Below are 26,720 nucleotides of genomic sequence, written 5' to 3' on the forward strand. Positions count from 1 at the left end.
TCATTATTCAAGGAAGGCCTTTCTTTCCATTGGTTTGTTTAGTTTTTAAGCTATACTTAGTAACAAGTAAGTAAGCTTTAGGCAATTAAAAATAAACTGGTTCCCCTTCAGCCCACCTTCACAGCAAACCAATGGCACTCTGTTTCTTTCTGAGCATGCCAGGTTTAATAGCCACAATCCACTTTTAACTTCAATCTTGTATCTTTCAGAAAGGATACTGACTTTTGGAAGGCTTTCCACGGAACAACAAAAAGCAAGAACAAACTTTTTTCTGCATTATTTCAGCCCTCATGATGCGGAGTTGGCTGTGCTCTGAGAAGGGTTAATATCTGAACAGAAATTTTATAAGACACAAGTTATAAATTTTCTTTAACATTGTGCACAAGTTCTAACAACAAAAAACACAAAATTAGAGGCCCTAAAAATATTCCACCTGTAGTAAATCAAGAAGGAGGAACACACCTCTTAAGACATTGATTCATATTTTCTGTTTACAAAGGACAACTTCATCGTATGTCTGCATGCTACCCTACATATCATTACAAACGAACACTGCATTAATAAATACAATATAAATTTACACATACGTGGGGAGAAAAAAGGACAATAAAAGAACCATAAAATGATTAAATATGGGTAATTCCAGGAGCATCAAACGAAAAAAAAAAAACTTATTTGCTGGACTTCAGGTGAGGGAAGAAGGTACAGCAGGGCCAAATCCAAACTCAATTACAATGAAATCAAAGCTCAAACAGCAGCGCAAAGAGATTCCTGGTGTGTTAGTAGTAAACAAGACCTAATAAATATGTTGAGACCATTTTCTGATACTAATTTAAAATTACTGATATAAACCCAGGTCTGCAAAGTTAAACTCAAAAGTGTTTTAATTGTGAATATTTTTTATTTGCATTCATAAACACAACAAAAAATACAATTAAAATGCTTCCGTCACACTGAAAAGAAATTTAATTAAAATTTAACAAATTACACAATTAATTCATGTACACAGTATTGTTCTAAAACAATTTAACATGCAAATATTTAGTCTAATATTTTTAAACATATAATGTATCTAAATAAAAAACAATACATTCTCATTGACATACATGCAACTTCTTCAGTTTTTTTTCATGTCTTCATTTTGTTTGATCCACAACAGTGTCCCAACGAATCATCCAGCATTAGCTCGCCATTATACTGACATACTGGTACCTTCTTGTCATGTCCTTGGTATCTTGATGGAAACTTTCATCTTGCTCTTCACTCATCGCTCCAAGATTTTCAGGGAATAATTTCAAATGCAAATCCAAAAAGTGAACTTTTAGACTCACGCTGCAGTCCAAATCCATTAACCTCAGCTAATGGATCTTTCACAATTTCTTTATAATTTGGATCCTTACTGTTGCCTAAAAACTTTTTTCCTCTGAATGATACCCAAGCCTCTCGTTCCAAATAATTCATTACAAAATACGTTTTCTAGTATCAGGTCTGGCAAAAATATCCTCTTTCAGCTTAGCCTCAGACAAGCCTGGAAACATTCAGCACAAAAGCATAAAACACAGTGCATCTTTTGACAAAGTGTTTTATTAAACCAAGATCATATGAAGCAGCACTTTATCTATATCCACCAAGCTTGGTCTGATGATGTTTTTGGCACCAAAGCTGAACCTTTTTTTCTGGCTTTTCTTCTAGAACTCAGTGTCAATTCCTGGCTATGCTGTCCCACGTACAGAGAAAATATGGACTTCTAACAGCTTCACATGCTGCCAGCTGCTGCTGTTATGGCTCGTCACCTTGTGCAATTCTGACTATATGCTGACCTATTATCAAATAAAATAACTTATGCTTACATATTAGGAAAATACAATTTCACATTCAGTTAAAGGCACTTGCCACAGACATCAGCACATTACAAAGACTGCATCTCATTATAAAATTTTCTTTAATACTTAAATTTGTAATTTACTGTAGTGTTTTAAACAGTAATGCTGGTATGAATTATTGTAGATGAACGCCATTTCAAGTTTCACTCCCTTGTCCTCTGATACAGTTGTTTGATGTATAACAGTGAATAGTATGCCATACATAAAGCTCAGACGACTTTGGTGAAAGCAGCAATCTTTTTATCATCAACTAACTTGTAAAGAAAACAGAAACTTAAACTTTACAATTTAAGAATTACAGAGCTAAAGAAATGGGCCTGCTTATGTATACCATTTTGTTTGAATCAAATGATACAACTGTCATTCAAAAAAAGACTACACACAATAGCAAGTACTCTTTAGATTGTCTGAACTTTTTTTATTTTATTGATCACTGTATAATGATGTCCCGCACCCTGGCCCTCTTATTTTTAAAATAATTTTTTATTTTATTTCCCTGCTAGTTTTGAAAATTTCTAAACGTTTTGCTTTGAAACCTAGTAATTAATGCAAGGTATTTGCAGTGTCCTAAAACAAAAACGCTCAAACGCTCCTTTCTTTATATTTCAAGTCTTAGAAGATCCAGGTTATTTGATTATGGACAGTTTAAAAAACCTCTGCCTGATACATGGTAGGATCCATACTCTGCTAAAATATATCCTCAAGCATGTGTCTGAGGATCACCTTCTGTTCTCATAAGATGTATTCAGTACCACTCCGGGACGAGAGGGGGAGCTGTCACTAACATTTTTTGGACTCTATGTTTACTCCCACCTGGCCAGAATCTACATAGTTCAAAAGCAAGCACAGATAACTTGCTTACTTTTCACAAAGAATTATGAAGCTTTTTTACGTACATAAAATGTAACATTTTAAATAGATAAAAACTTGGAACAAAATGTAGGAATTATTTAATAGCTAATGTAAAATAAGCAATCTAAATGCAAAGATTGCACAGACTGAAAGCAGAAGTCTTATGCCACAGAGAAATATAAACTAAGACCTGTAAATGTATTATTTTTTAATTTTTTTTAAGAGTCAAGAAGCTCAAAGTTTTACAAGTATGAGAAGTAAACGACACACAAAGAAGCTAGAACTAAAAGATGCACAGTATAATGATATACACTTTCATTTTAAACTTTAGATAAGGGTGTAAACAAAAAAAAAAATCATGTTTTTCACTCGTGCCTCAAACTGATCATTTAAAAAATATTTTATGTTTCTACAAAACTGCTTTACATTGAGGTTAATTGTACAGAAATTCACATAATGAACGGGAATTATTAAAAAGCACACATATGACTGGAATATCTAATGTCACTTTGCGAAAATAATTCAAATTGATTTTTTAATTTGATGATTAATTTGATATATAGAGATAGAGATAGATAAATATAGAAAAAAACAAGATGTTTTATGTCACCTCACACTAATTTTGCCATTTTTTGGCATTGGATGCGCTATGCAATATTGCAGTACTATACAAATCTGTTTGTAAAAAATCACTGCTAAGATTAACCTTTTTTGCATTTTTGAAAGGCAAGTTTCAATCATGATTAATAAATCAGAATTCCTAATGTTTCTTAAATACAGCTGTATACAACCATTTTTACAGACAGATTTCTTTTTCCCCACATGGCACTGCTTTGATTGTTGTGTTAAGTACAGATTTTTAAAACACTTAACTATCACCCTAAAAGCATTATGCTCCTGATCCCATTCACTCTTAAGTCTGAAATCTCTACCTTACTGTTGTCTTATGCATAGACAGACTGTTAAGCATCCACTGCAGCAGGTAAAAGCTGGATTCTACTGGCAATTATTATATATATATATATATATATATATATATATATATATATATATATATATATATATATATATATATATTTATTTATTTATTTATGTGTGTGTAAATCTCAAGTATATTTGTCTAATTGGCAGCTACAATTAAAGAAAGTTCACTTTCAGGTAAAGTCAGTTTTGTCGAAATACAATGACAAGAGATTTCAAATTAGGACTCCAACCTAATTGTCAAGTATATTTAAGTAATCAGTGATATCAAATAGGAATAAAGATGCATGATAAAGACTATGTAGTTGTGCCAACCATTGTGTGGCCAAGTTTGTACTGAACAGCATGAGGCTAGCAAACCATTAAAAACTGCTTTGCTACTTACCTTCTCTTTTCAACACAAGGACTCTGTTCTTCTTTAACAAAGTTGTTGGGAGTGGTCATCTCTTGGCTTAATTGGGAAATGTGAGGTGCAGATGAACAACTACAAATATAGCATTATTAGCCAGTAGACGGTGGCCTCCTGATGTATAAGTGGTTGATGAAGATTTAAAAGGTGCTCCATGTCCCAATTCTGTTCAGCATCACAAGTGTTTTTCTCAAAGCATTCATTACCACATAAGTTTTTTATTGTTATTGCAGGATCCTTTAACAGACCAAAGGGTACTAGAATTTTTTAAGTTCACCAACGCCTACTTGTCTGAGGAAAAACTCAAACCGTAAATGAGAATACAAGGATATAAGAACTGTATTAGCGTGAATTCAGACTGATTGGAAAAATATGACACAGTCGGCCATTCAAGAAATCTAGCCAAGATTTCACAGCTTGGTTTTATTAAAAAATGTACAATATTCATGAACTAGACATCAGGAGTCTTCACCCTACAAAAACTGCTGAAACAGTTGCAATGAGTATTCAATAACTTAAAATTGAACATGCTATTAATCAAATTTTGTTGTAGTTCTTTAATAAAAGAAATTTAGAACAAATTAATAGTAATGCACAACTGTTGGAAAAATAACACAGAAGCTGGGAACTTAAATTTGGTACACAAAAAGCAATTCGGAGAAAAAAACATTTGCGTTGTAAAAGCAGGACTGATACAATTACTGAGACTCCATTTTCAGCAACTTTCTTGGACTCAATTTTCAGCAACTTTCTTGAAAAGTTTCTATTAGTCATATGAACACAGTACAAACTATAATTACAGGATTCAGGACCACTTCTTGATCAGCTGCATGGTTCAGTTATTTTTCAGAATGAATATCTATGGGAATTCAAAAGAAAAAAAAAAAATCAATCAGTCATTGAAGGAATAAACTACCTGTTTAAGAGTAATATTCTATTAGAATTGATATGTTATTGCTCTATTTCAAACACAGTTTTTTTCATTTACTTTAATCAATTTGGCATCAAATCAGTTTCTTCAATGAACATTACTGCTACCAAGCAGCACATTCATGTAACAGTCAAAAATAAGCTAGAATACTGTAGAAGAGTGTGTATTTTGAGTGAGAGGGTTTTAAATAACATTGTCATTAAAGTGAAGCATTGCTCTAGAACATGTTTTAAAACAGATTTGAATCCTTATGGTTATTTTCTACAAAGAGTCTGAAAGGTATATTAAGGCAGAGTAATTTACTCAAAGTAATAAAATTCAACATGAAATAACATCTTGCCTTGTAGTATAAATGCCAGCACAGATAACAGTCATGCTACTCTTTTCAGTGCCTGAGAGTCATCATGAAGCTTTTATTTACTTTATATATAATGAAGTTTAAATTTCCATTCATTTCACATTAATGTTTACACCATTTCCTCACACCTAACTCTTTAAGTAATTTTATAGAATCTTTGTTTCTAATCTAAATTTTCTAATGTGTATGTCTGTTTATGGAACTGATTTATTCAACTATTTCCCTGACTTCTTTTTTGCAATTGAACTTTGCTGTTGTTAGGCTATAAAAGAAAATTAAAAAAAGTTTTTTGACCAATTTGGCTGCCATAGTAGTCTCCAAGAAAATGCAACCAATGTAGCCAACTAGGTAATGTTTTACTGGTAGATGAATGCTTCATAAATAGCAATATTCCTTCAGGAGAACAGGAAACTACTTATTTTGTATTAACCTCCTATTATGTTACTCAGAGCCCCAAACATGAAACATGAGTAATATAAAATTATGCTACTCAATAATAATAGGAGATGAGAGCTTTCTAAACTAAGAAGCTGTAAAACCAAGAGTGTCCACATATGAAGAGAAGGAGGACTTTTATCACAGTTGTACAATGAATAGAGATGAACAGGACCTGAAAAAGTGCATACAATTTGAGGAACAATTTAGTTCTCTCAGCTGGTAGCGAGTTATGTATCCATTTTAAGATTATGAGACACACTAAACTGATTTATATATACACACACACACACATCCATACTTATGTAAATATAGATAGAGCCATGCCGAGATATTTGTGAACCTTTCAAGGCTAACATTATTTTAGATATTATAAAGATTTTAGGTGATCCTGAACATAAGAAAACAGAAATATACACAATGAATATCCCTAATAAGATTTCCATCAAATAAAAGATTTGAATTTATACATTATTAGACTGTGATATTTAATAAAGCAATATATATTATTGTGAATAAAAGTAAATTAACCCATTTTAGAGAATAACATTAGGTTGAGGTTGCCTCCAACAACCAATTATCAACCCCTGTAATCTTGCTGGAGGGTTTTTGCTTTTTATTTTTACTGTTATTCTTACATGTTCTTGCTCCTACTCTGTTTCAATGTTTACATGGATTGGGCGTTGTGCAGTGCAGCAGCTGTGGGGCATCTTTTGGTGAAGAGAGATTCATTGATCTTTGTGCAAACAAAACACTGCATTATTGGCAAAGTAGTCAATGAAGGCTCTGATCGGGGAGCTCGAGAAACTGAGCGAGGAGTCCGAGTGTCTGAGCTTGTGAGTGTCCTGGATAAAAAACAAGATCCCGGCCTTTAATGACCTCTGGGACACAGCCATCAGCAGTGTGTCTGTCTGTGGAGAAAGTGTCGACCTTGTCGAGAGGTTTACTCACCTTGGCAGCTTTATGTCTCTGGTGACTCCTCCTATGAAGTCAGAAGATGGATTGGGAGAGCATTTGGGGTTATGAGGTCAATGGAAAAGGGTGTGTGGCACTGCCACAAATGGAAGGAGGACTTTAGAGTCCTAATGCTTCCTGATTTGCCACAAACTCCATTTCTAAAGTTCTGTCTAAAGTTGGGACACTTTCTAAAATGCAATAAAAACTAAAATCTGTAATTTGGTAATTCACTTGAACTTTTATTTAACAGGCAAAAGGACAAAGAAGAAAGTTTTCAGCGTTTTCACCAACAAACATAATTCTATTTGTTAAACATAAACCAAAGTAGAAATCGATGCCTGCAATGCACTCCATTATACTTCTTAATTGATTGGGAACTGAGGAAACTAATTGTTGCAGTTTTTCCAAGTGGAATTTCTGCCCATTCTTGGTGTATACAGGACTGCTCAACAGACCTGGTCGCCGTAGTCTGATTCGCCTCTTCATGATGCGCCGGACATTATCAATAGGTGATAGATCTGGACAGCAACAGAAGTCGGGCTTTTGTAATTTGTACAGAATGAGGCCTGGCATTGCGCTGCTGAAATATACATGGATTTCCTGGGAAAAGACGTTGTCTTAATGGAGGCATATGTTTCTCTAAAATTCCAATGTAAGCCTTTGCATCAATGGTGCCTTCACATATATACAGATTCCCCCATGCCATGGGCACTGATGAACCCTCATACCATCACAGATGCTGGTTTTTGCACCTTTTGTTGATAACAGTCTGGATGGTCTTTTTCATATTTATCATGTAGAATCTGAAATCCATTTTTCCTGAAAACAAGCTGAAATGTGGACTCATCTGATCACAGAACACATTTCCATTGTCTTTCAGATGAGCTTGGGCCCAGAGAACTCGCTGACACTTCTGATCAAAATTGATGTACGACTTCCTCTTTGCATAATACAGTTTCAGGGAGCATTTCCTGATGCAGCGGCGGAATGTGTTAAGCAACAATTATTTCCCAAAGTACTCCCGAGCCCATGTGGCTATGTTTGTCAAGGTAGCATGAGGGTTTCTAATATAATACCACCTAAGGGCTCAAAGGTCATGCAAATTCTGCAGTGGTGTCTGCCTTTGGCCTTTACACACAAACATTTTTGCTGACACACTGAATCTTTTCACATTATTAAGTGTAGATGGTGACCGACCCAAATCTTTGCTATCCTGTGCGGAGAACCATTGTTTTTAAATTGAGAGAAAATTCTCTCACAAAGTTCAGCACAAAGTGGTAAGCCATGACCCATCTTTGCTTGCAAAGACTGAGCCTTTGCTGGATGCTCCTTTTATACCCAAATTTGACACCCACACCTGTTACTAGTTAACCTGCTAATTGAGGAACATTACAAAATGTTACTTATATAACCTTTACAGTCTTACTTTGCCTCTGTCCCAACTTTTTTGGAGTGTGTTGCAGCCATTAAGTTTAAAATTTACCTATGTTTACCAAACAGAATTAAGTTTGTCGGTGAAAACACTGAAAATCTTTTCTTTGTCCTTTTATCTGTTGAATAGTGGTTCAAGTGAATTACCAAATTACAGATTTTAGCTTTTATTACATTTTTAGAAAGTGAAGTGTGGTTTCTATGGTTGCGAGACATGGACACTACCCAGTGACCTGAGACAAAGACTGGACTCCTTTGGTACTGTGTATCTCTTCAGAGAATCCTTGGGTACCGCTGGAATGATTTTGCGTCAAATGAGCGGTTGTTCATGTAGTCCAAATGAGGCATTGGGAGAATGCGTCAGTTTCGGCACTAAGGCCATGTGGTGCGATTCCCAGACAGTGATTCGGCTCGCAGGATCCTCATTATTGAAGACCCTAATGGCTAGACCAGGCCAAGGGGATGCCCACGTAACACCTGGCTATGGCAGATAGAGGGTGATTTCTGGAGGATGGGACTGGACTATGTGTCTGCTTGGGGGTTGCCAACCAGGATCCTGAGCGGTTTTGTTGTGTGGCGAGTGCAGCAACACACTATACCAGTGCATGCTCCCCAACCTGACTTGACCTTACTAGCTCTTTGCAGTTTGAAGGATGTCTTGCATGAATAGCACTCTTCAGGTCCCGTCAAAGCATTTTAACAGGATTCAGGTTTGGCCATTGCAGGATGTGGAGCCTCTTCATCCTTAGCCATTGTTTGGTGGACTTATCTGAATGTTGAGGATCATTGTATTGCTGAAACCTTCACTTTGTGTCCAGCCTAAATAACTGATGGTCTGACATTCTTCAAGAACTTGCTGATGTTTCTCAGAATTCACTACTCTCTCAAGTACGTCAAGATAGCCCAAGCCAAAGTAATAAAGCCAGCCTCATAAAAAGACACTCCCACCATGATGCTTTACCAAACATGGACCCACTTGTGGTCCACATAGTTCCACTTTGATGCCATTTGCCCAGAGAAGAGGTTTACTGGACCTGCACTCTTTATGCTTTTCCAGTTGGTCTCAGTCAAATTTCTGAGTGGCAGCTTTATTCCTTTTTGAAAGTTGACACTTCTTTCTGGCAACCAATCCAAGGATGGTATTTCAACTCTGTTTTTTTCTTATTATTGACTAGCAGAATACCCGCGCTTTGCAGCGGAGAAGTAGTGTGTTAAAGAAGGAAAGAGAAAGAAAAGGAAACATTTTGAAAATAAAGTAACATGATTGTCAATGTAATTGTTTTGTCACTGTTATGAGTGTCGCTGTGATATATATATATATAGCAAAATACCAGCCCAGTGCGATGTCATGTGTTAAAGAAGCTATGAAAAAGAAAAGGAAACATTTTAAAAATAATGTAACATGATTGTCAAAGTAATTGTTTTGTGTATTTGGCGGCAGTGTCACAAAGTTGTTTTTGGTAGCTGCATCAGAAAATGTACCACGACGTCTGACACGCCTCCTTTTTACTGTTTTCTCACAGCTTGGATTGCTGCTGTCATATATATACACACACACACACACACACACACACACACACACATACATATATATATATATATATATATATATATATATATATATATATATATATACATACATATATATATGTATATGTATATACATATATATATGTATATACATATATATATATATATGTATATACATATATATATACACATGTATATACATATATATATATACATATATATATATATATATATATATACACATATACATATACATACATACATACATACCTATCTACCTCATATATACACATACATACATACACACACACAAATTATATATATGTGTGTATGTATGTATGTATGTATGTGTGTGTGTGTGTATATATATATACACATACAAACATACACACAAGTATATGTATGTGTCTATATGTGTGTGTATAGGTTTGGTCACTGAGTGCAAGGGAAAAATAATAAATTATAGTCTATAAGTTATTAAACAGTAAAACATTAACGCTTTTAAGAAGTACAGGTACATTGAAATTACATTTTCTATGTGAACGTTCAAATTTGTGCCTCTGGTAATGTGCCTTACCAGCATTTAAAGAAAATTAGTTTTGTGTCCTCTGCAGTGTTAAGAGAGAAAGGCTTTGGTTTGGGATAAAAGGAAAAAAGGTGTAAAGAAAGGAAAGTTGCCTTTTTCTTTTATATAGTATAGAGAGATGTGTCCGCTGACGTTATGATCGCCTTTTGGGGACAGTCGCGGTGGGTCTTGTGTAGACTGGTGAGACGTCCCCGCCATTAATCGGCTGTGATGGCACTGTCAGTCCTCCACTCGTGTGCGTGTCTTCATAATCCGAGCTGAGGACCTCATAATCGTATACGTGCAAAAGAAAGTGTGAATCGCCTTAATATTATTTTGCCGTGGTGTAGAAAAGGGATCCCGTGTTTGCACTTGTCTGGGCTATAGCGCAGGGGAGGATGAAAAAATAAAAGTGCTCACTTTGACTTAAGGCAGAAGCGCAGTCAGCGTCTCAAAGGCCGGCACAGCTATGTACACGCGCTGGCTGCTCGACTTTTGCTGGGCAGGAGGCCCCAGTCTTTGCAGACACGTTCATGATATCAAAAGTCTCAGCGCTCTTTGGAGGTCATTCATATATATATATATATATATAAATAGCAAAATACCACCGCAGCGAGAAGTAGTGTGTTAAAGAAGTAATGAAAAGAAAAGGAAACATTTTAATAATAATGTAACATGATTGACATTGTCATGAGTGTTGCTGTCATATATATGCCTGCCTAAATAAGTCACCCTTGCTTTGCTCTTACTTTTTACCGCTCATTTAATCATGGCTAGTGGCGGAAAAATTATAAAATGGAAGGAGGATGGCTTTACCAAAACAATTATTGATGGCTAATCGATTATTCATAAAGCTTGAATTGGTGATCTGTTTTTCTGTGTTAACCTTATATTTTTCATACTTCTTCTCAAACTAAGGTGGTGCGAGGGTAAAATGAATCGGGATGCGCTGATCAATGTAATCGGTGTACCAGGAAATCATGCATTGACAAAAGCTCTAGTGTGATTAAATGCATTATTTTTTAACGCGTTATGGAGCACATGCATCGAAGCTTCTCAGCTGTGCTTGTGCTAAGAAAAGGAAAGATTTTAAAAATAACGTAACACGATTGTCAATGTAACCTTTTGTAAGTAGTGCCTGGAGGATTCAGTGTGGAGAAACTCTAGAGACAGCGTGTGTATTAACTTGTGGATTTTTCTGTGAGTATTTGGTGGCTGTCTGACGGTTGCTTCGAAGACGGCGTTAGCATGAGCTCAGCTCAGAGCGAAATTAGATGAATGGGAGGGGAGATGATGACGTGACTCCCCACCCGCCTTTAACTGTCAATCCCCACAAACACAGTCTCGAATTTGCATAAGCACACCCCTTCACCTACAATTTTAACTTAGTTACAAAGTGATCAAAACTCTCGTTTATATCCTGCGTCCTCTCATTAAACTTGTATCCCGCATTACCTGTGGGCATGTGAAACGCCAGCGGTAGCCTGTCTATGAACTTAATTTAAAGTTTAGGTTTACACCTTGCTTTCTTTCCGAGGTAGCAGCACTCATTAATATTGTAGTATATGTCACTCGCTCGCTTCTTATTGTTTCACTGCCTTCTCAATTATATAATGCATGTTTTCTTAAGCGCTTTTTGGAGGTCTTCCTGGTTTTCTACGCACTGCATTGACAGTCAGTTCACGTGATTACGTGGGAGGCGTGATGATGTCACATGAAACTCCGCCCCCCTACGCCTTTCCAGCTCAACTCTATTACAGTTAATGGAGAAAAATACCTTCCAGTTATGACCATTAGGCGTGGAATTTCGAAATGAAACCTGCCCAACTTTTGTAAGTAAGCTGTAAGGAATGAGCCTGCCAAATTTCAGCCTTCTACCTACACGGGAAGTTGGAGAATTAGTGATGAGTCAGTGAGTGAGTGAGTGAGTGAGTGAGTGAGGGCTTTGCCTTTTATTAGTATAGATCTATCTACCACTAATTACAGGGGCAGGCGGGGAAGGTCAGAGAACTCTGGATGTAAACTTAGGACTATATTTTACATATTTTATTATTTTCTTTGTGGTCCTATGTGAAACTTTAGGATGATGTTCAAAAGGCAGGGTTGCCATTTTTTTAATTGTGCTCCACTTGTATATTGTTTGACAACATACCACATGCACTTCAGAACAGGAATGAAGCTAAGAATATTTAGGCCCAGCCAGTACTTTGAAGGGAGACCAACCTGGAAAAGCTTGGGTTGCTGCTATAAGAGTTGTGGTGAAGCCAACTAATTCCTTAATTCAAGGTATGACGCGAGACATACAGTACATGCATGCATAATAGTGAATAAGTTTGCAGACTTTAAACATGACTAAACTGTGCACTGATGATTAAAAAAAATCTACAGTAAATAAATGAAGGAACGGAAGCATTAACAAAATGAGTTTAGTGTTAATGTGGTATCTTTGACCTCTGTTTAACCTGACATGATGCTTACATTAAAATAAAAATGGAAAAAAAAGCTGATGCATTTTATTCAGGTTGTGTGTGTGACAGAGACAAAGAGTGAGATAGTATTTGAATGCAGTTCAAAATATGTCACAATCTTGCATAAAGTTAATTATAAAAGCTTGAAAATGGATGGATGAGTATACTATTCAACTTCAATTTTAAATGCTATATTTTATACTCTATTGTGTAATTATATAATTTATTATGTTGCAAAAATACATATTACTATATAAATGTACTCAAAAGCAGGCGTTGCCTTTTCTTAAATGAATAATTTCTTTCATTGCCAGTATTACATTTTAACATTAAAAATGCTCATAGATGTTTACAGACATGTGAAAATAGCCAAAAACTAATACAGATTCACATTCTGTTTATCGGAGTAGTAACAAAATGTTTAGGGACTTTTAACCCAGCACTGACATATTCATAATTCTTTCACAAAGTACGAAATCTGGCATATCTCCACTACAGGAGCTCAATTTTTATTTCAGTACACAACTTGTCAGAAAAATTCAATAGGATAACAGCAGAGAATAGGCAAAAATAAATATGACCACCTATTGCAGTAGCTGAAAATCATTTTGATGCATTTACTTATTGACTTAGTGTTTGCATTAAAATGATTCTCTCTGAAAATGCAGTACAACACAACATATAAGACTCTCAGTTCTTAAAATAAAAATAATTCAAGCAAACACACAGAATTATGCTGACTTGCAAAAACAACATTTATGAAGTAACACTGCAAAATAGAAACTTTACACACTATTTGATTATAGCTTACCTGATATTCTAATAAATGACCGAGGAGCAAAAATTAAAAATATTTGGTGCGATTGAGTGCTCTTTGAGCAAGCTGACCACTTTCATCTGTAATTTTTTCCCAGTCAGTCTGCCCAACTACAAATCCAATAGCCCGCTTTCTTTCCGCATCTTTTTTCTCCTCCAGATCTGCCCACCTTACCTAAAAATAGATGATATTCAAGCAAACTGTTACTCTAAATTAAACTATATTTTCTTACTGTATACATTTTACAAATAAATAGGATTGCTACTTAAAAATTAAGACAGAAAAAATACAATATACTATCAAATAAATAACAATGTGAACAAAATAATTTCAAACACTACAGCTTACTTTAAATAAACAACAGAAAAAGTGACTGTAACTGGAGTGTGCACATTCTATTATGCAGCATTATCAGTTTGTTGTCAGGAAGAATTACAACTGTTTAATAGAAGAAAGAAAAAGAAATAGTTGTTTATTTTTTCTTATGCTTTAAAAATGCTCTTATTTATCAAGTTTAATTAGACATTATAAAAGAAATGTTTTGCAGGCTGATAACATGCAGAAAGCATTAATTCAAAACTGCTAGAAATAAAATGCAGGCAAAAGCAGTCTAACAATCATCCCATCCTAACAGTCATAATCCATTTTGTGAACTAATAATCTACAGGAGCATAAAGCAACCCCATTATTTATATATATCTATGTGTGCCAAAACACAGATCAAACACATTGATGCCTAATTACTTAGCATACTAATACTTAATTTATATTTTGTCTAATTTCTCTACCATGATTTTTTGTTATATGATCAACATTTTATTAAAATATGAAAAGTGATGAAAACAAAAAGAATATGTTCCCTGCAACCCCAGGCCTGTAAGGAAAATGGGGTTTGGGGGAGTAGAATAATCATGAGGGATGAAGGGACAACCACAAGAAAAGGGCAGCCTCTACACTGCCAAACCAAAAAAATAAATACAAATTTAAGAGTGAAGGATGAAAAGATTAAAAAACATTCCCAATTTGACAGACCATCAATAATGTCTTGCTTTGACTTGAAGCTACTCTTCTACTTATGAAATCTCTAATTATATAAAACACTAGAAATGTTCCCAATCTCCCATTACAGCATATTAAAATATAAATAAAACACTTCTGAAATTTTCCTCCACGATGAACTGTTTGCAAACATTTGATATAAATACAGTTTCAAAAAAAAAAAAAAAAAAGGAAAAAAAAAAACACAACTTAAGTATCATATAAAAATGAGGTGGCTATTACAATTGTTTAGGATGATGTAGTGTGCAAGTGCAGCGAATTATACCAGCAACCTTTTTGTTAATACTTTAAATACCTTAGCTGCTCATTCAGTTTAGCATATTTTTTAAATTATTATATTTAATCCAATACCTAAATTATCATTTAATAGTTAACTCGATATCTCTGTTGTAGGCAATTCAAAAAGTTAGACTTTGCATAAAATTTTCTGTTTTTAGTTTCAATCTGTTTAGTAAAAAAATATTTTCATAGGGTTAAAGCAATAAATTCATTTTGGTTAATTATGCAAATGTTAAAAAAGCCAGTTTTGGAAGGTAAATATTACGATCCAGTGGGGCAACATAGGATGAATGAGGAAGAGAATAGACAAAGCGAGTAAATGGATAAACACTGACTTATGAAAGATCTGGCAGTACTGCATTTGAAAACCAAATTAAACACAAATCCCAAAATAACTCTGAAATTACACTTCCATTAAAATAGTGTATTGAGTGTCTATAAATTGAGTGTCTATATAAACAAAGGAATTTTCAGTGTCTGTATTACATCTTGCCTGAAGAATGTGCCCAAATTTTCTCGAAAGCTTATTTTTTTAGTTGTCATTTTGCTTAACGCAGCATACTTTTTCACTAGTAAGCTAAAAATGTGAAATGCAACAAGTAGCACTTTTCTACAACATATGGTCCAATAACACACAGATAACATTTAGGGGATGTGGTGGACTATAAACATTTTATTTTTAGAAAACTGAAAAAGAAAAATAAGTTTGGCAAACAATGTTTAAATTTTTAGATCAGAAAAGAATAAAGCCTTCCTGTTCAAATGTGGAAATCAAATACTGCCGATAGCATAAAATGAAGCAAAAGTGGAATTATCTAGATATTGTAATGCTTCTCTTAGTCACGTTCAAGTCTATTGTTATCTGTATTATTGGTAATACAGTGCAATTCTTACTGCATATCTGACCAACATTTAACATGTTCACAGTCTCCAGGTCCAAGCAAGTGCCAGGAAACTTGTAAAGATTGAATGAAAATATAGACAACAAAGTACAGTTAGCTGAAAGAATAATTTCAGGCCATTAAAACAAAAGCTGCAACTAGGCTGAAAGTTATAGTTTTAGAAGTACAATAAGTAAGTAAAAGTGATTTACAATATAAAAAATAATGAAAAAAGGTCCTGAGATCTCTTGCAACTGAGTGAATAAAAAAAAAATCCCATAAAAGTAAAACTCCTCAGATTAAGATGCATTTTAAAATATCTTTTAAAAAGTACAAACATCTCAATTTAATATCATAACTTACAAGATATGTAATATTAGTATATCTGTTGTCTAGGCACACATTATGCTAAGTCTAGGCACAAATTTCAAGAAATGAATAACCACAATGCACTCTGCATCTGTAGCACAGTTTAAGGGAAAGAGAGAGAAGCAAACTTGCTTTAATACTAGAATCCAAGAAGGCTACAAAAAAGTTGTAATCCCGGGCTACCTTAAATTCCTTCACACCCCTCCATCAGCGTCATTTGTTTTGTAAATATGTGATCAGCACAAGCAGCCTGCTATGTCATCCCCTACGCAGCTCAACTCAAGCTGGGAGAGCTTTTTGACCAAGTCTTGTTTATCTGCATGTGAGGTGCCTGGAGTTGCATACGGTAAATACTATAGCATTATTTGGAGCACATGGATTTCATGTGTGTACCATATCTTGAAAAAATCTATGTAAATGTAGGATGACAGGAAATGTGAGAAACGCAAGAAATGTTGATCAAATTTTTCATGTTATAATACTAACCATAACACTTTGACATGGAGTGTATAAAGTGTGAAGACTGAAGTCCAAATATCAAACAAACACTTTGACAAAAGGTACACGTATAACAAAATAAGGGCGCTTTTATTCAAGAATATAACTGAAGAAAAAGAAATTGGGTTAGGGTATGATGCTGATATGACCGCTTGGGTGGCACAGCAGTAACAACTGCTGACTCATAATCAAGAGGTTGCAAGATCGAATCCGGGCACTCTCCAGAATTAACATTTTGAGTAGTGTGCTGCTCTTATTGTACAATAAAAACATACATTTGACATCCGGTGTAAATTTATGTACTTGTAAAGGTTTGCTTTTTTTTTTTTTTATTCAGTATTATTCTCTCAGTCATGTTCACACTCCCCCCGATCTGACACTGTTGTTTTCAAATAAACACGTGATATAACTGAGGTGAACTCAGATGAGGGTACTACATCAGAGAAAGAGAACAGAAGCCCTTCCCGCAAGAAACGTCCACTCGCATATAAGAACAATACAGTTGCACCAGGTGTAAAGATGGCACCATTTGGATGCAGCGAGAGGTTGGGCATAGTCCTTCTCCACACGTGTCCTTCAACGAAACAGCAGTTCTTACAGAGCTTGCCATGGTATCGTGCAAAGATTGGTTTGTGATGGTCTTTATGTGAAAAACTTGTATATATTACTATAGCCACATCGAATGTTATTTACCTTGATTTATTTACTTGTGTTCCTACAGTGTAAAGTCACAACTAAACTGCAGAGCTTCCTGTGTTTGATAGACATGGGCATGGCAACAAAGTACATGTGCAATGCTACTTCAGTACCCGAATGACTTAAGCTGCACGTGGAAGCTCCTGTCACACTCTACGTAACTATGTTTGATCTTATTCAGGAAAAGATCCCAGTCACCCCACAGGAGAAAGACTTTCCAAGACTAAGGTCATAAAGCTTATGAAACAGTTTCTAGACAAAGGGAGAACCGTAACAACAGCTACATAGAGTGCGACAGAAGCTTCCAACTGCAGCAAAAGTCACTTGCGTACTGAAGTAGCATTGCACATTTAGTTTATCAGCATACCCATGTCGATCAAACACAGGAAGTTCTGCAGTTTAGTTGAGACTTTACGCTGCAGTAAGAGAAGTACAATAAAATCAAGGTAAAAACATTCAATGTGGCTTTTATATAAGTAACATATACATGTTTTTCATATAAAGCCTATCGCAAAACATAATCTCAAACAGAACTTTGCACGATATCTTGGCGAGCTCTGTAAGTGCTGCTGCTTTGTTGAAGGACATGTGTGGGGTAGACGGATTGGCAGGATGATGCCCAACCTCTCTTTGCACCGAAATGGTGCCATCTTTCGCTTTTTTTTTGTTCCTTTTGTGAAAGTGTTTATTTAATATTTGCACACATTATTTAATCTTCACACATTATACTCTCCATGTCAAAATGTTGTGGTTAGCACTATAACATGAAAAAAGATTGTATTTTAGGTGTTTGTTCAACATTTCTTGTGTTTCACACATATTCTGTCACCCTACATTTACATAGATCGTTGTAGACATAGAACACACATGAAATGCATGTGTTCCAAATAACAATATATTATTTACCCTATGCAGCTCCAGGCACCTCACATGTAGATTAACAAGACTTGAGCGGGGAGAACTTTTTGCCAGAGTTCAGCTTTGTTTTTGTTTGGGGGTGTGTGTGTTTGTGATAGGATAGCAGGCTGCTTGGGCTGATCTACACATTTATAAACCAAAAGACGTTGATGGAGAGGTCCGAAGGAATGTAAGGTGGCCCAGGATTATGAGTTTTTTTCATAGGTTTCAGGGATTCTAGTGTTAATCTTTCAGCAGAATGTGCATTACTTTGCAATGGATTTTAAAAGGGTCCTGGCTTTGTAGCTTTTATATTCAATTCTGTAGCTGGTCTGCTAAGCTCTTACCTGTTCTGAATGTGTGATTTTCTGCACAAGACAGGATAACTGCCAATAATTCTAAGTAATAATCAATTATGAAGCAACGTGGACTTTTTGCATATTTCAATATAATAAATGTTGCTACTATACTTGTCTTGAATCCACTAATACAAGAAGCACTAAAATTGGTACATTTTATTAACTTACCCAGAATAAAGAACAGTGACTTTTAAGTTCAAGATCAGCAAAATATTAAAACAATATAAGTAGCTTCATGAAAAAAAACAAAATTAAGATGAGCCATGTTTTAGGTAGACATAAGTATTGTTTCTTTATAAAGATTTTTGGGAGGAGCTACATTATCTAACATGCATTTATTTTATCATCATCGGGATATTGAAAAGGTTATTGGAGATGTTTACCTTTATAACTAATTTGACAAATGGCATGCACGTGATATTTGGTAACTGATGTGCCTTTACTGTAATATTCAACTCTTGCACCCAGGCAGTGTTGTAAAAATCAGTCATTACTGAAGAATGAAAAAACTCATGTGCCAACAATATATTTAGTCGTATATGCTTCACTTATACAATTTTAATTTGCAATTTTTGAGGCTGCTTGAATAATGCAACATTAAGCAGATCCTTTAACCTTTGACCTGTAGGTTAGGAAAAAGGTGAAAGGAAAAAATATGAACTAATATTGAAATAAAGTATTAGGAAGTGTTATTTACCCTTTTTTTTCCTGGCTCTGACATTCGGGTGTCATAATCATCTGGAAGCTGAAGATAATCTTCCATGCCTGCCATTGAGTCCCACTCACGTTTTCGTTTGCTGCTGCTTCTCAAACCATCAAGTTTGTCTGCAGAGTTAAGGCACATTCAGGATAAGTAAGCCTTTAAAATTCAAGAGAGGTCTTTGCTGTGTAACGCAACAGCCTTTTCAGTTAAAGTTTTATTAAGTAATAAAACACTTACTCACCCAGGTATCTTCCAGCTGTAGATAATAAATTTGCTTTGTTGTATGAGGTTTTGTTTTGATATATTTACAGTCAAACGAATTATGTTTTTTTCAGTGCAATACAAATGAATAGAAAATGCAGGCTTAGTATTTCATACAAGTTTGATTTTTGTTACAAAACTACTTAAACAAAAATGAAATTATCAAAACACCTTGTAAATCTAGCCACTGCCTAAACCCATTTAACACAATTAAGCATGTTTAGCTTGACCTACAAGTCATTAATTATGCAACAAAGTAAGGCTGCTCGAAAGGGATAAGGACAAAAACAAAAAATATTTAATAATGCATTAAGGTGACAAGTATTTAGATGATAGATTTATGTAAAGTACACAGTAAACATCGTCATATATTATTTAAAATCTATACTGCAATTAATGGCTATTTTGATAATCGATTAATTTTTGATTAATCTGGTGATTACTTTTATTAATCAATTAGTTGGACTGTGGAAAAAAAAATGTTACATTTGAAGTTAGACATATGAAATACATGAAATGGAACTTTTCACCAAAATAAACAGTTTGTATAAAATTTTCAGAAATGTGTTTTTTTAAAAAATGATGTTTGTCAGAGAGGCTACTACTCTGCCAACTGTCACTCTGAATGAGTCGCTGAAGTCTGTGACCGCAAAGTCATGTTGTCCAAGGAGACTGCAGTGGAACATCTTGGCTTTAACATTAAATTGTGTCATAAATGTAATATTGCACATCACCTAGAAATCATGTCTTGGAGATGTGTTTTTTAGCAATGGCTGACTGGGAATCTGGTTGGGACAGAAGGCAAGATTAATGTTGCACAATAAATACAGGTTTTAAAAGGAAAACTTTCTGGTCTGTGACAGAAAGCTTAAACTGAGGAGGAGGTGTTTTTTTCTAAAAGACAAAGTCCCAAAAAGCACCAACGTTTGAGCAACAATAGAGTGGAATAAAACAAAGAAAATGGATGTCTGAGTGTCCCAGTCAAATTCCTTGCCTTAACCTTTATTGAATATCCTTGCTTTTTACTGCAGCTCCCCTACTAACCTGACAGGTCTTTGAGCAGTTTTATGAGGAGGAATAGGCCAATCTTGGTTTAACCAAAAAGAAAACTGGAATGGGACTGTGCGATTATTTATAAATTGCCGACATTTCCGTTTTTGTAATTTATTTTTAATGGTTTATAATTCTTTATCTTTTGGGCAATTTTGAAAAAGAGTGTTTTATTTAAAAATAAAAAGTCCAAGTGAAACTGATCAAAATCACAAGTTGCAACAATCCTTTATGTGAGAAAAGGGTTGAGGCTGATTATTTTTTCAAGGTACTGAATATACACATGCATACTGTGTATACGCGGTCTCTAATTCCTTACATACAAGAAATTCCTTGCTTTTTAAAGGCAACATTATTACCCGAGGATTCAGAAAAATCCAACCTCACCGAAAGGCGGTTAAAATACTGGAAAATTTGTGATGATATGTGGCAACTAGTAGTTAAAAATGACCATTTTAGTCTCAGTATACATCAGTTGCAGAATAGAACAAATGGAAGAATGCTTGCCTACAAGTTAGCAGTACTGCTGGGTTTGACTCCTGCTTTTGTTCTTTTTTAAAATTTGATATGTACTGACTAATATAATACATGCAGAAGAATAATTATCATCAAGACTGTCATATTAAAAATTGCTTATTCCTTTATCCCAAATTCTAGTAAAATTACGTCCTATATAAAATAAAATCATCCCTTAATAACAATTAATAAATTTCTTCAAAAAAAGGCCAATGAACTTTATGCAGCTTATTAGAATAATTATATTTTTTAAAAGAACTGTTGCCATTTTCTAACAAATGATACAATATTAAAACATTTCATATCATTTTCACAACATCATCCATTTCTTATGTACTCAGATGTGAATTTGTTTCATTGTCTGGAAGCATAACATCTTTTGCTTTGTTTTTAATCTATTGCATCTTCTGTATTAAGTTACTTAAACCAATCATATTACCAATTTTGTTTTAAGAAATTAGAAACATCACAGTTTCTAGCTATCCTGCATCGCTCTATATTAGATCACATGTCTGTCTTGCTCCTACACAATGATTTAAAATTCTACACATTTCCTTGTTGCTATTTTTACTTTGATGATAACTTTATTTCAAGAGAAAAAATACTGGCTTCCAGAATACACACATATATAGCATTTCAATACAATTAATAGGTACATTTTATTTAGATACTTGCCTTTAGATTTATTACTATTACTGTATTAACATTGGTAATTAATTTGGTATTACAATTTTTTGTAATGTACGTAGACTGGGGTTTTATATTCCCTTCCTTCTTTGTTATCTTGCCATGACTTACACGTCATAAATGATTTCTATTATGATTTCACTATGAGGACCTCTATTTAAAAAAAAAAACAAAAACCTAACGCAGAAATAGTTTTATGTTAAGCACCTTCAAAAGTATTCACCCCCTTGAATTTGTACTCATTTTGTTCCTGTTACACCTCCAAATTAATTTGTTAAAATATTTTTCTCCCTTAACTAATACAATAAATTCAACACATCCATGAATCAAAAAATATTTTTATTTAAAAACATTTTTTTTGAAAGAATTAAAGGCTTAGTCATTTACAAACTTTTCCCTCTGATAATTTGTATGTAGTCACTTAGCAGAAATTATAGCCTTAAGTCTTCTTCAGTATGTCAGTATGTGAGCTTTGTATATTTAGATTTTGGAGTTTTTGCTCAATTTACAATGCAAATTTGCTCCATCTCTTTTACAGGTAAATTAAATGGAGAAGACTGATGGATAGCGGTTTTTCAATTCACACCAGAGATTTGCAATTGGATTCAAGTCTTTGTTCTGAATTGGCAAATCCAGAATATTAACTTTATTTAAAATTTCATATCTTAGTAGTTTTTGCAATTTGCTTTGTGTCATCGTCCTGCTGGAAAACAACACATGACTGCAAATGGTTCTCCTAATGGATTTATCTGTATTTGGCTCCATCCAGGATGTCCTTAATAGCAACTTGATGTCCAGTTCTTTTTGCTGAAAAGCAATACCAGCACATGTTACTGCCTTAACGCTTAATAGTAAACGTGGGTGTTGTTCCATATTTGGTTTGCCCTCAGGTCAAAGAGATCAACTTTAGACTCATCACTCCAGTTTTCCCCCCACTAAAAGGTTTCATATTTTCTCCCATGGCATCTAACAAATCCCATACATCATTTAAATTGGAATTTCACATAAGCAACTTTCATCTAGGCACTCTACCAAAGAGGCTGAGTCTGTGAAGTGCTGAAGAGATTGTTGATGTCCTATGTTCCTCCTGTTTCAGCTAAACAGCTCTGCAGCAGTGCTATAGCAGGTCTCTTGGTCATTTCTTTGAAAACTGCTGTTGCTCTTTAATTGCTGTTTGGAAGGATGTCCCTATATTAGTTGACTTTCTGGCAATGCCACACTTATATCCATTCTGTTACAATGGACTTCTCAGAGCTCCAAGGAGCATTCAAAGGTTTGTCAGTCTTTTTGGTTTTTTGTCCTCCTAAAAACTTTGTCTTGTTGTTCCATTGGCAGCCCCTTGGTCTTCCTAACACCAGGACTGGTGTAATTTGTCATATTAGTTATGAGACCTCACATAGTCAATGATCTTTATTGTGCAATCATACAACTGAACACAGATGAATTCTAAATTAACACAGGCATAAATTGTTAGCATATATTTAATGTGATCTCACAAGGAAAATTGAAAACCTCACGTAATTTATGTTAGTAAAACAAAGAGGTTGAAAACTTAACAACTAAGCATTTTTGAGAGTTTTACCATTATTAAGCCATCTAAATACCTTATTCTAATATTACAATTGCTTCAAGATGAGTAGAAAAAACTACCATATAAACATGCTTTAATTTGATTATGCAACTCAGCAAAGTGAGAAAAAAATTCAATGATGGATGAATACTTGCTGAAGGCACTGTATATTATTGTGCTATTGTTTTAAGTGCAATATTTAAATTTTCTTAAAATCATTTGAATAAGACTTTATTAGTATCCCAAAAACCATTGAACAACCCACTAACCGGACTAAAGATTTATACCTCCTACTGACAGAAAAGGTTTTTCCCCAGGTCTGCTCATAAGTCTTAATTGGTTATAATTTTCAATAATTCATCTTTCTAAAAAGGCAGTTATGGGCAAATGGACTCTTCTTTATCTTATCTGTACATGTTGTTATTAAACTTTTGGAGACAAAGAAATTTACATTTTTCTTCCCTCTGTTATAATTTTGCTTTGAATGTTATTCTCTTGTGATTTGTAAAAGTAATTGCTCTGGACACCGAGCAGCATCTGACCAAAAAAAAAAATAAAAAAAAAATAAATAATTACAGTGGTATGCTGAAATTTAATTCAATGTGACATTATGGCCAAAACCGTCAACCCTAGAGAATCAGACTCTAATACAAAAGCTTCTGGTTCAATCACCATCATTGATTTACAGTGTCATTTAACCTGTACGGTCTTCCACATGCATATGTCATGGGAAAGAAGCACTAGACATTATTCGGTATTACTGTAGTTAAGGTGTACATAGTGCAAATGCTTGGGAGACAACGGACTACCCACCACTGATCTCTCAAATCACCTTTTTCAACAATCATTCTCTACAGCTTTTTGAATGAGCTTTGGTTATTTCTGTAGCACATTCACCTATTGTAATACCTCCTGCAGTTTAACTGCTTGCTCAACATCTCAACTCCCTACTCTTTATTCCACAGCATCTAATCAAGTCATTTTTCAATAACTTTTAAAATTGTTGCCACTTTGCTTTTAAGCAACAAGAAAAATTGAACTCAAAACAACTTCAGGCAGCAGCTGTTAAAGATTGATGTTGAAAACATTTTACCAAATGACTACCATAAACTAATGAAAACATTTAGCAAAATCCATTTGAAATGATACTTTAGAACAATACTGCTAATTTTTTATTACACAACAGCCTACTATTTTCCATGATAATGAAAGTCAAGAAATTAAAAACAGTGCACCCCTTAACACTTAATCAATTTACCCCAAAAAGTGGAGGCACATAATGGGCATTGGGAATTGCTCTTTCAAACATATCACAACTAAGATGTCTTCTTGTTGCCATTTTTGCCACAGCACTTACACGTAAATTTATAATATAAGGTAATGTGGTAAAAATCCAAAACAAGTGTGAAAGATATGCATTCTCAGCTATTTATATTTTTATATATTAGAAAAAAGGGAAAAAAAAGGCAATGAAAAACAATGACTAACTGGTGCATTATGTATTGTTTTTTTTAAATAATAAACAATGAGTATATAAAGACATGGGATTACATTTTTTTACTGTTCTTAAATATTGCACACTTCAGTTCTAATTCTCTTTCACTATTATCTCAAAGCATCATTCATTTTGATGGCTGAAAACAGTTATTATCAAGCAGATAGCACTTGGCATTGTCCATCTGATTACCAGAATTCTAACTACATTATGGGCAGATACTTCAAAACAATGAATATTACCATAAAAAAAAAAACTTTCTGAAAATATGTATTGCTTACCATCTTCTTGTCTATATCACTGTCCGTGTCTTTAATGATTGGTTCACTTCCATGAATATATAAACTCACAGGAATTAGAATAGGTGTTGAGAAGGAAAATTCCTGGATTGAGGTCCTTTTGACATTTGACTCCAAATGTATTCACACATGCCCTCAAACTGATAATTAATCCTTATATTGCTGTGATAGTCTGGATTTACAAAAGGAATTTGTCGTACACAGGTATAGTTATTTTTCTTTGAATGTGCAAATGATTAAGTACAAGCACATTTACTTTACAAAAAAGCACTGTCAATTATTTATAAAGGAAGGAACCTGTTTTTAGGTTTATTTATAGATCACAATGTGCAAAATGGGGGAAGTAAATACAGTTTATTTTAAGAAAACAAAACAAAGACTAAACATAAAAGTTGCAGACCAAATATGAAGATTTATGTTATCCAGCATTTTAAATATCTGAGAACACAATTACACAGTCAAAAAATTAACAATGATATAATAAAAGAACCAGTTGGACAATGGATGCAACCTACAGAAATGGTGTTTCAACAAAGCCTCTTAAGGTGGTGTCACACCACTCTACTACCCTGACATCTATAATAAAGATCTTACTAGTGAACCTCATCCGAGAAGCAACTTAGCAAAACATTTTTGTATCACTGTAGCAACAGCTCTTGGAATGCAGAAATGTTTAATTGTAAACATGTGTATGTGTGTTTATATCTCCTCTAGATCTTCCCTTTTTATTTTATGGGCATGACTGGGATTTAACTTTTCTCATAAACTGTTTTCTCTGACTTATTAACCTTATAAAAGATTTTCTGTGATGGATATTAAAAACAAACTAAGTATTAACGCTAGCACCACAAAAACAAACCACAGTTCAATTAGCTACATGTTCTAACGCTTTGATAATAGTCTTGATAATATTAGAACAATATTTTAATATTCTTGATGAATAAACTTCACAAAATATAGCAATAGGTGGTATCAGACAAAACTTTTTGTCTCTGTGTGCAACTTTGTTTTGCAATTGGCTACAAGGCCATAGTACAATACAAATTCGAGAAATTCCCAGAAAAAAAGTATTTAATGCAACAGGCTGAAAGATATTAAGGATATTTCCATTAAAACACAGGCATAAACTATTTAGGTTGGCATGTTTAAATCCCCAAGTGTATAAAGTAGCAAATTATCTAATCAAGAGCTTGAATATTTCAATTACTGTCCATTGATTTCAAACTATAACTGTTTTAGAAGTACTGTATCTTTTCACAATTAAAACTGAAGATATTTCCATTTAATATTCTTTTCAGAAACTAACTACGGTTAAACTAGGTACTGTATAATGTTAGAATATTATGGATAACAGCAAAAATATGCCTAAAGCAGGTTAAAATGGTTTTCCTTTTGTTTGCCCACTGCTCCATCTGTCATAATACAAATCTGAGATTAACAAACTAATTAGACGGCGAATGTGCAATATGACTAAGTAAAAATAA

General features: G+C 34.2%; 1 protein-coding gene across 1 annotated transcript in view; it reads right to left on the minus strand.

Moving 5' to 3' along the window:
* Positions 1-4,509: 4,509 nt before the first annotated feature.
* The window catches only part of ylpm1 (YLP motif containing 1), a 107,747-nt gene continuing 85,536 nt past the window's right edge, over positions 4,510-26,720 (minus strand). Inside the window, exons 20-22 of the mRNA XM_039742199.1 lie at positions 19,353-19,480; positions 13,612-13,791; positions 4,510-4,984 (exon numbers count right to left, since the gene is read on the minus strand). Coding sequence (XP_039598133.1) covers positions 13,645-13,791; positions 19,353-19,480 — 275 coding nt within the window. The 3' untranslated portion in view covers positions 4,510-4,984; positions 13,612-13,644. The remainder of the gene's footprint in view (positions 4,985-13,611; positions 13,792-19,352; positions 19,481-26,720) is intronic.

The sequence above is a fragment of the Polypterus senegalus genome, chromosome 18 (genome assembly GCF_016835505.1).
Source record: "Polypterus senegalus isolate Bchr_013 chromosome 18, ASM1683550v1, whole genome shotgun sequence".
Taxonomy (NCBI): Eukaryota; Metazoa; Chordata; class Cladistia; order Polypteriformes; family Polypteridae; genus Polypterus; species Polypterus senegalus.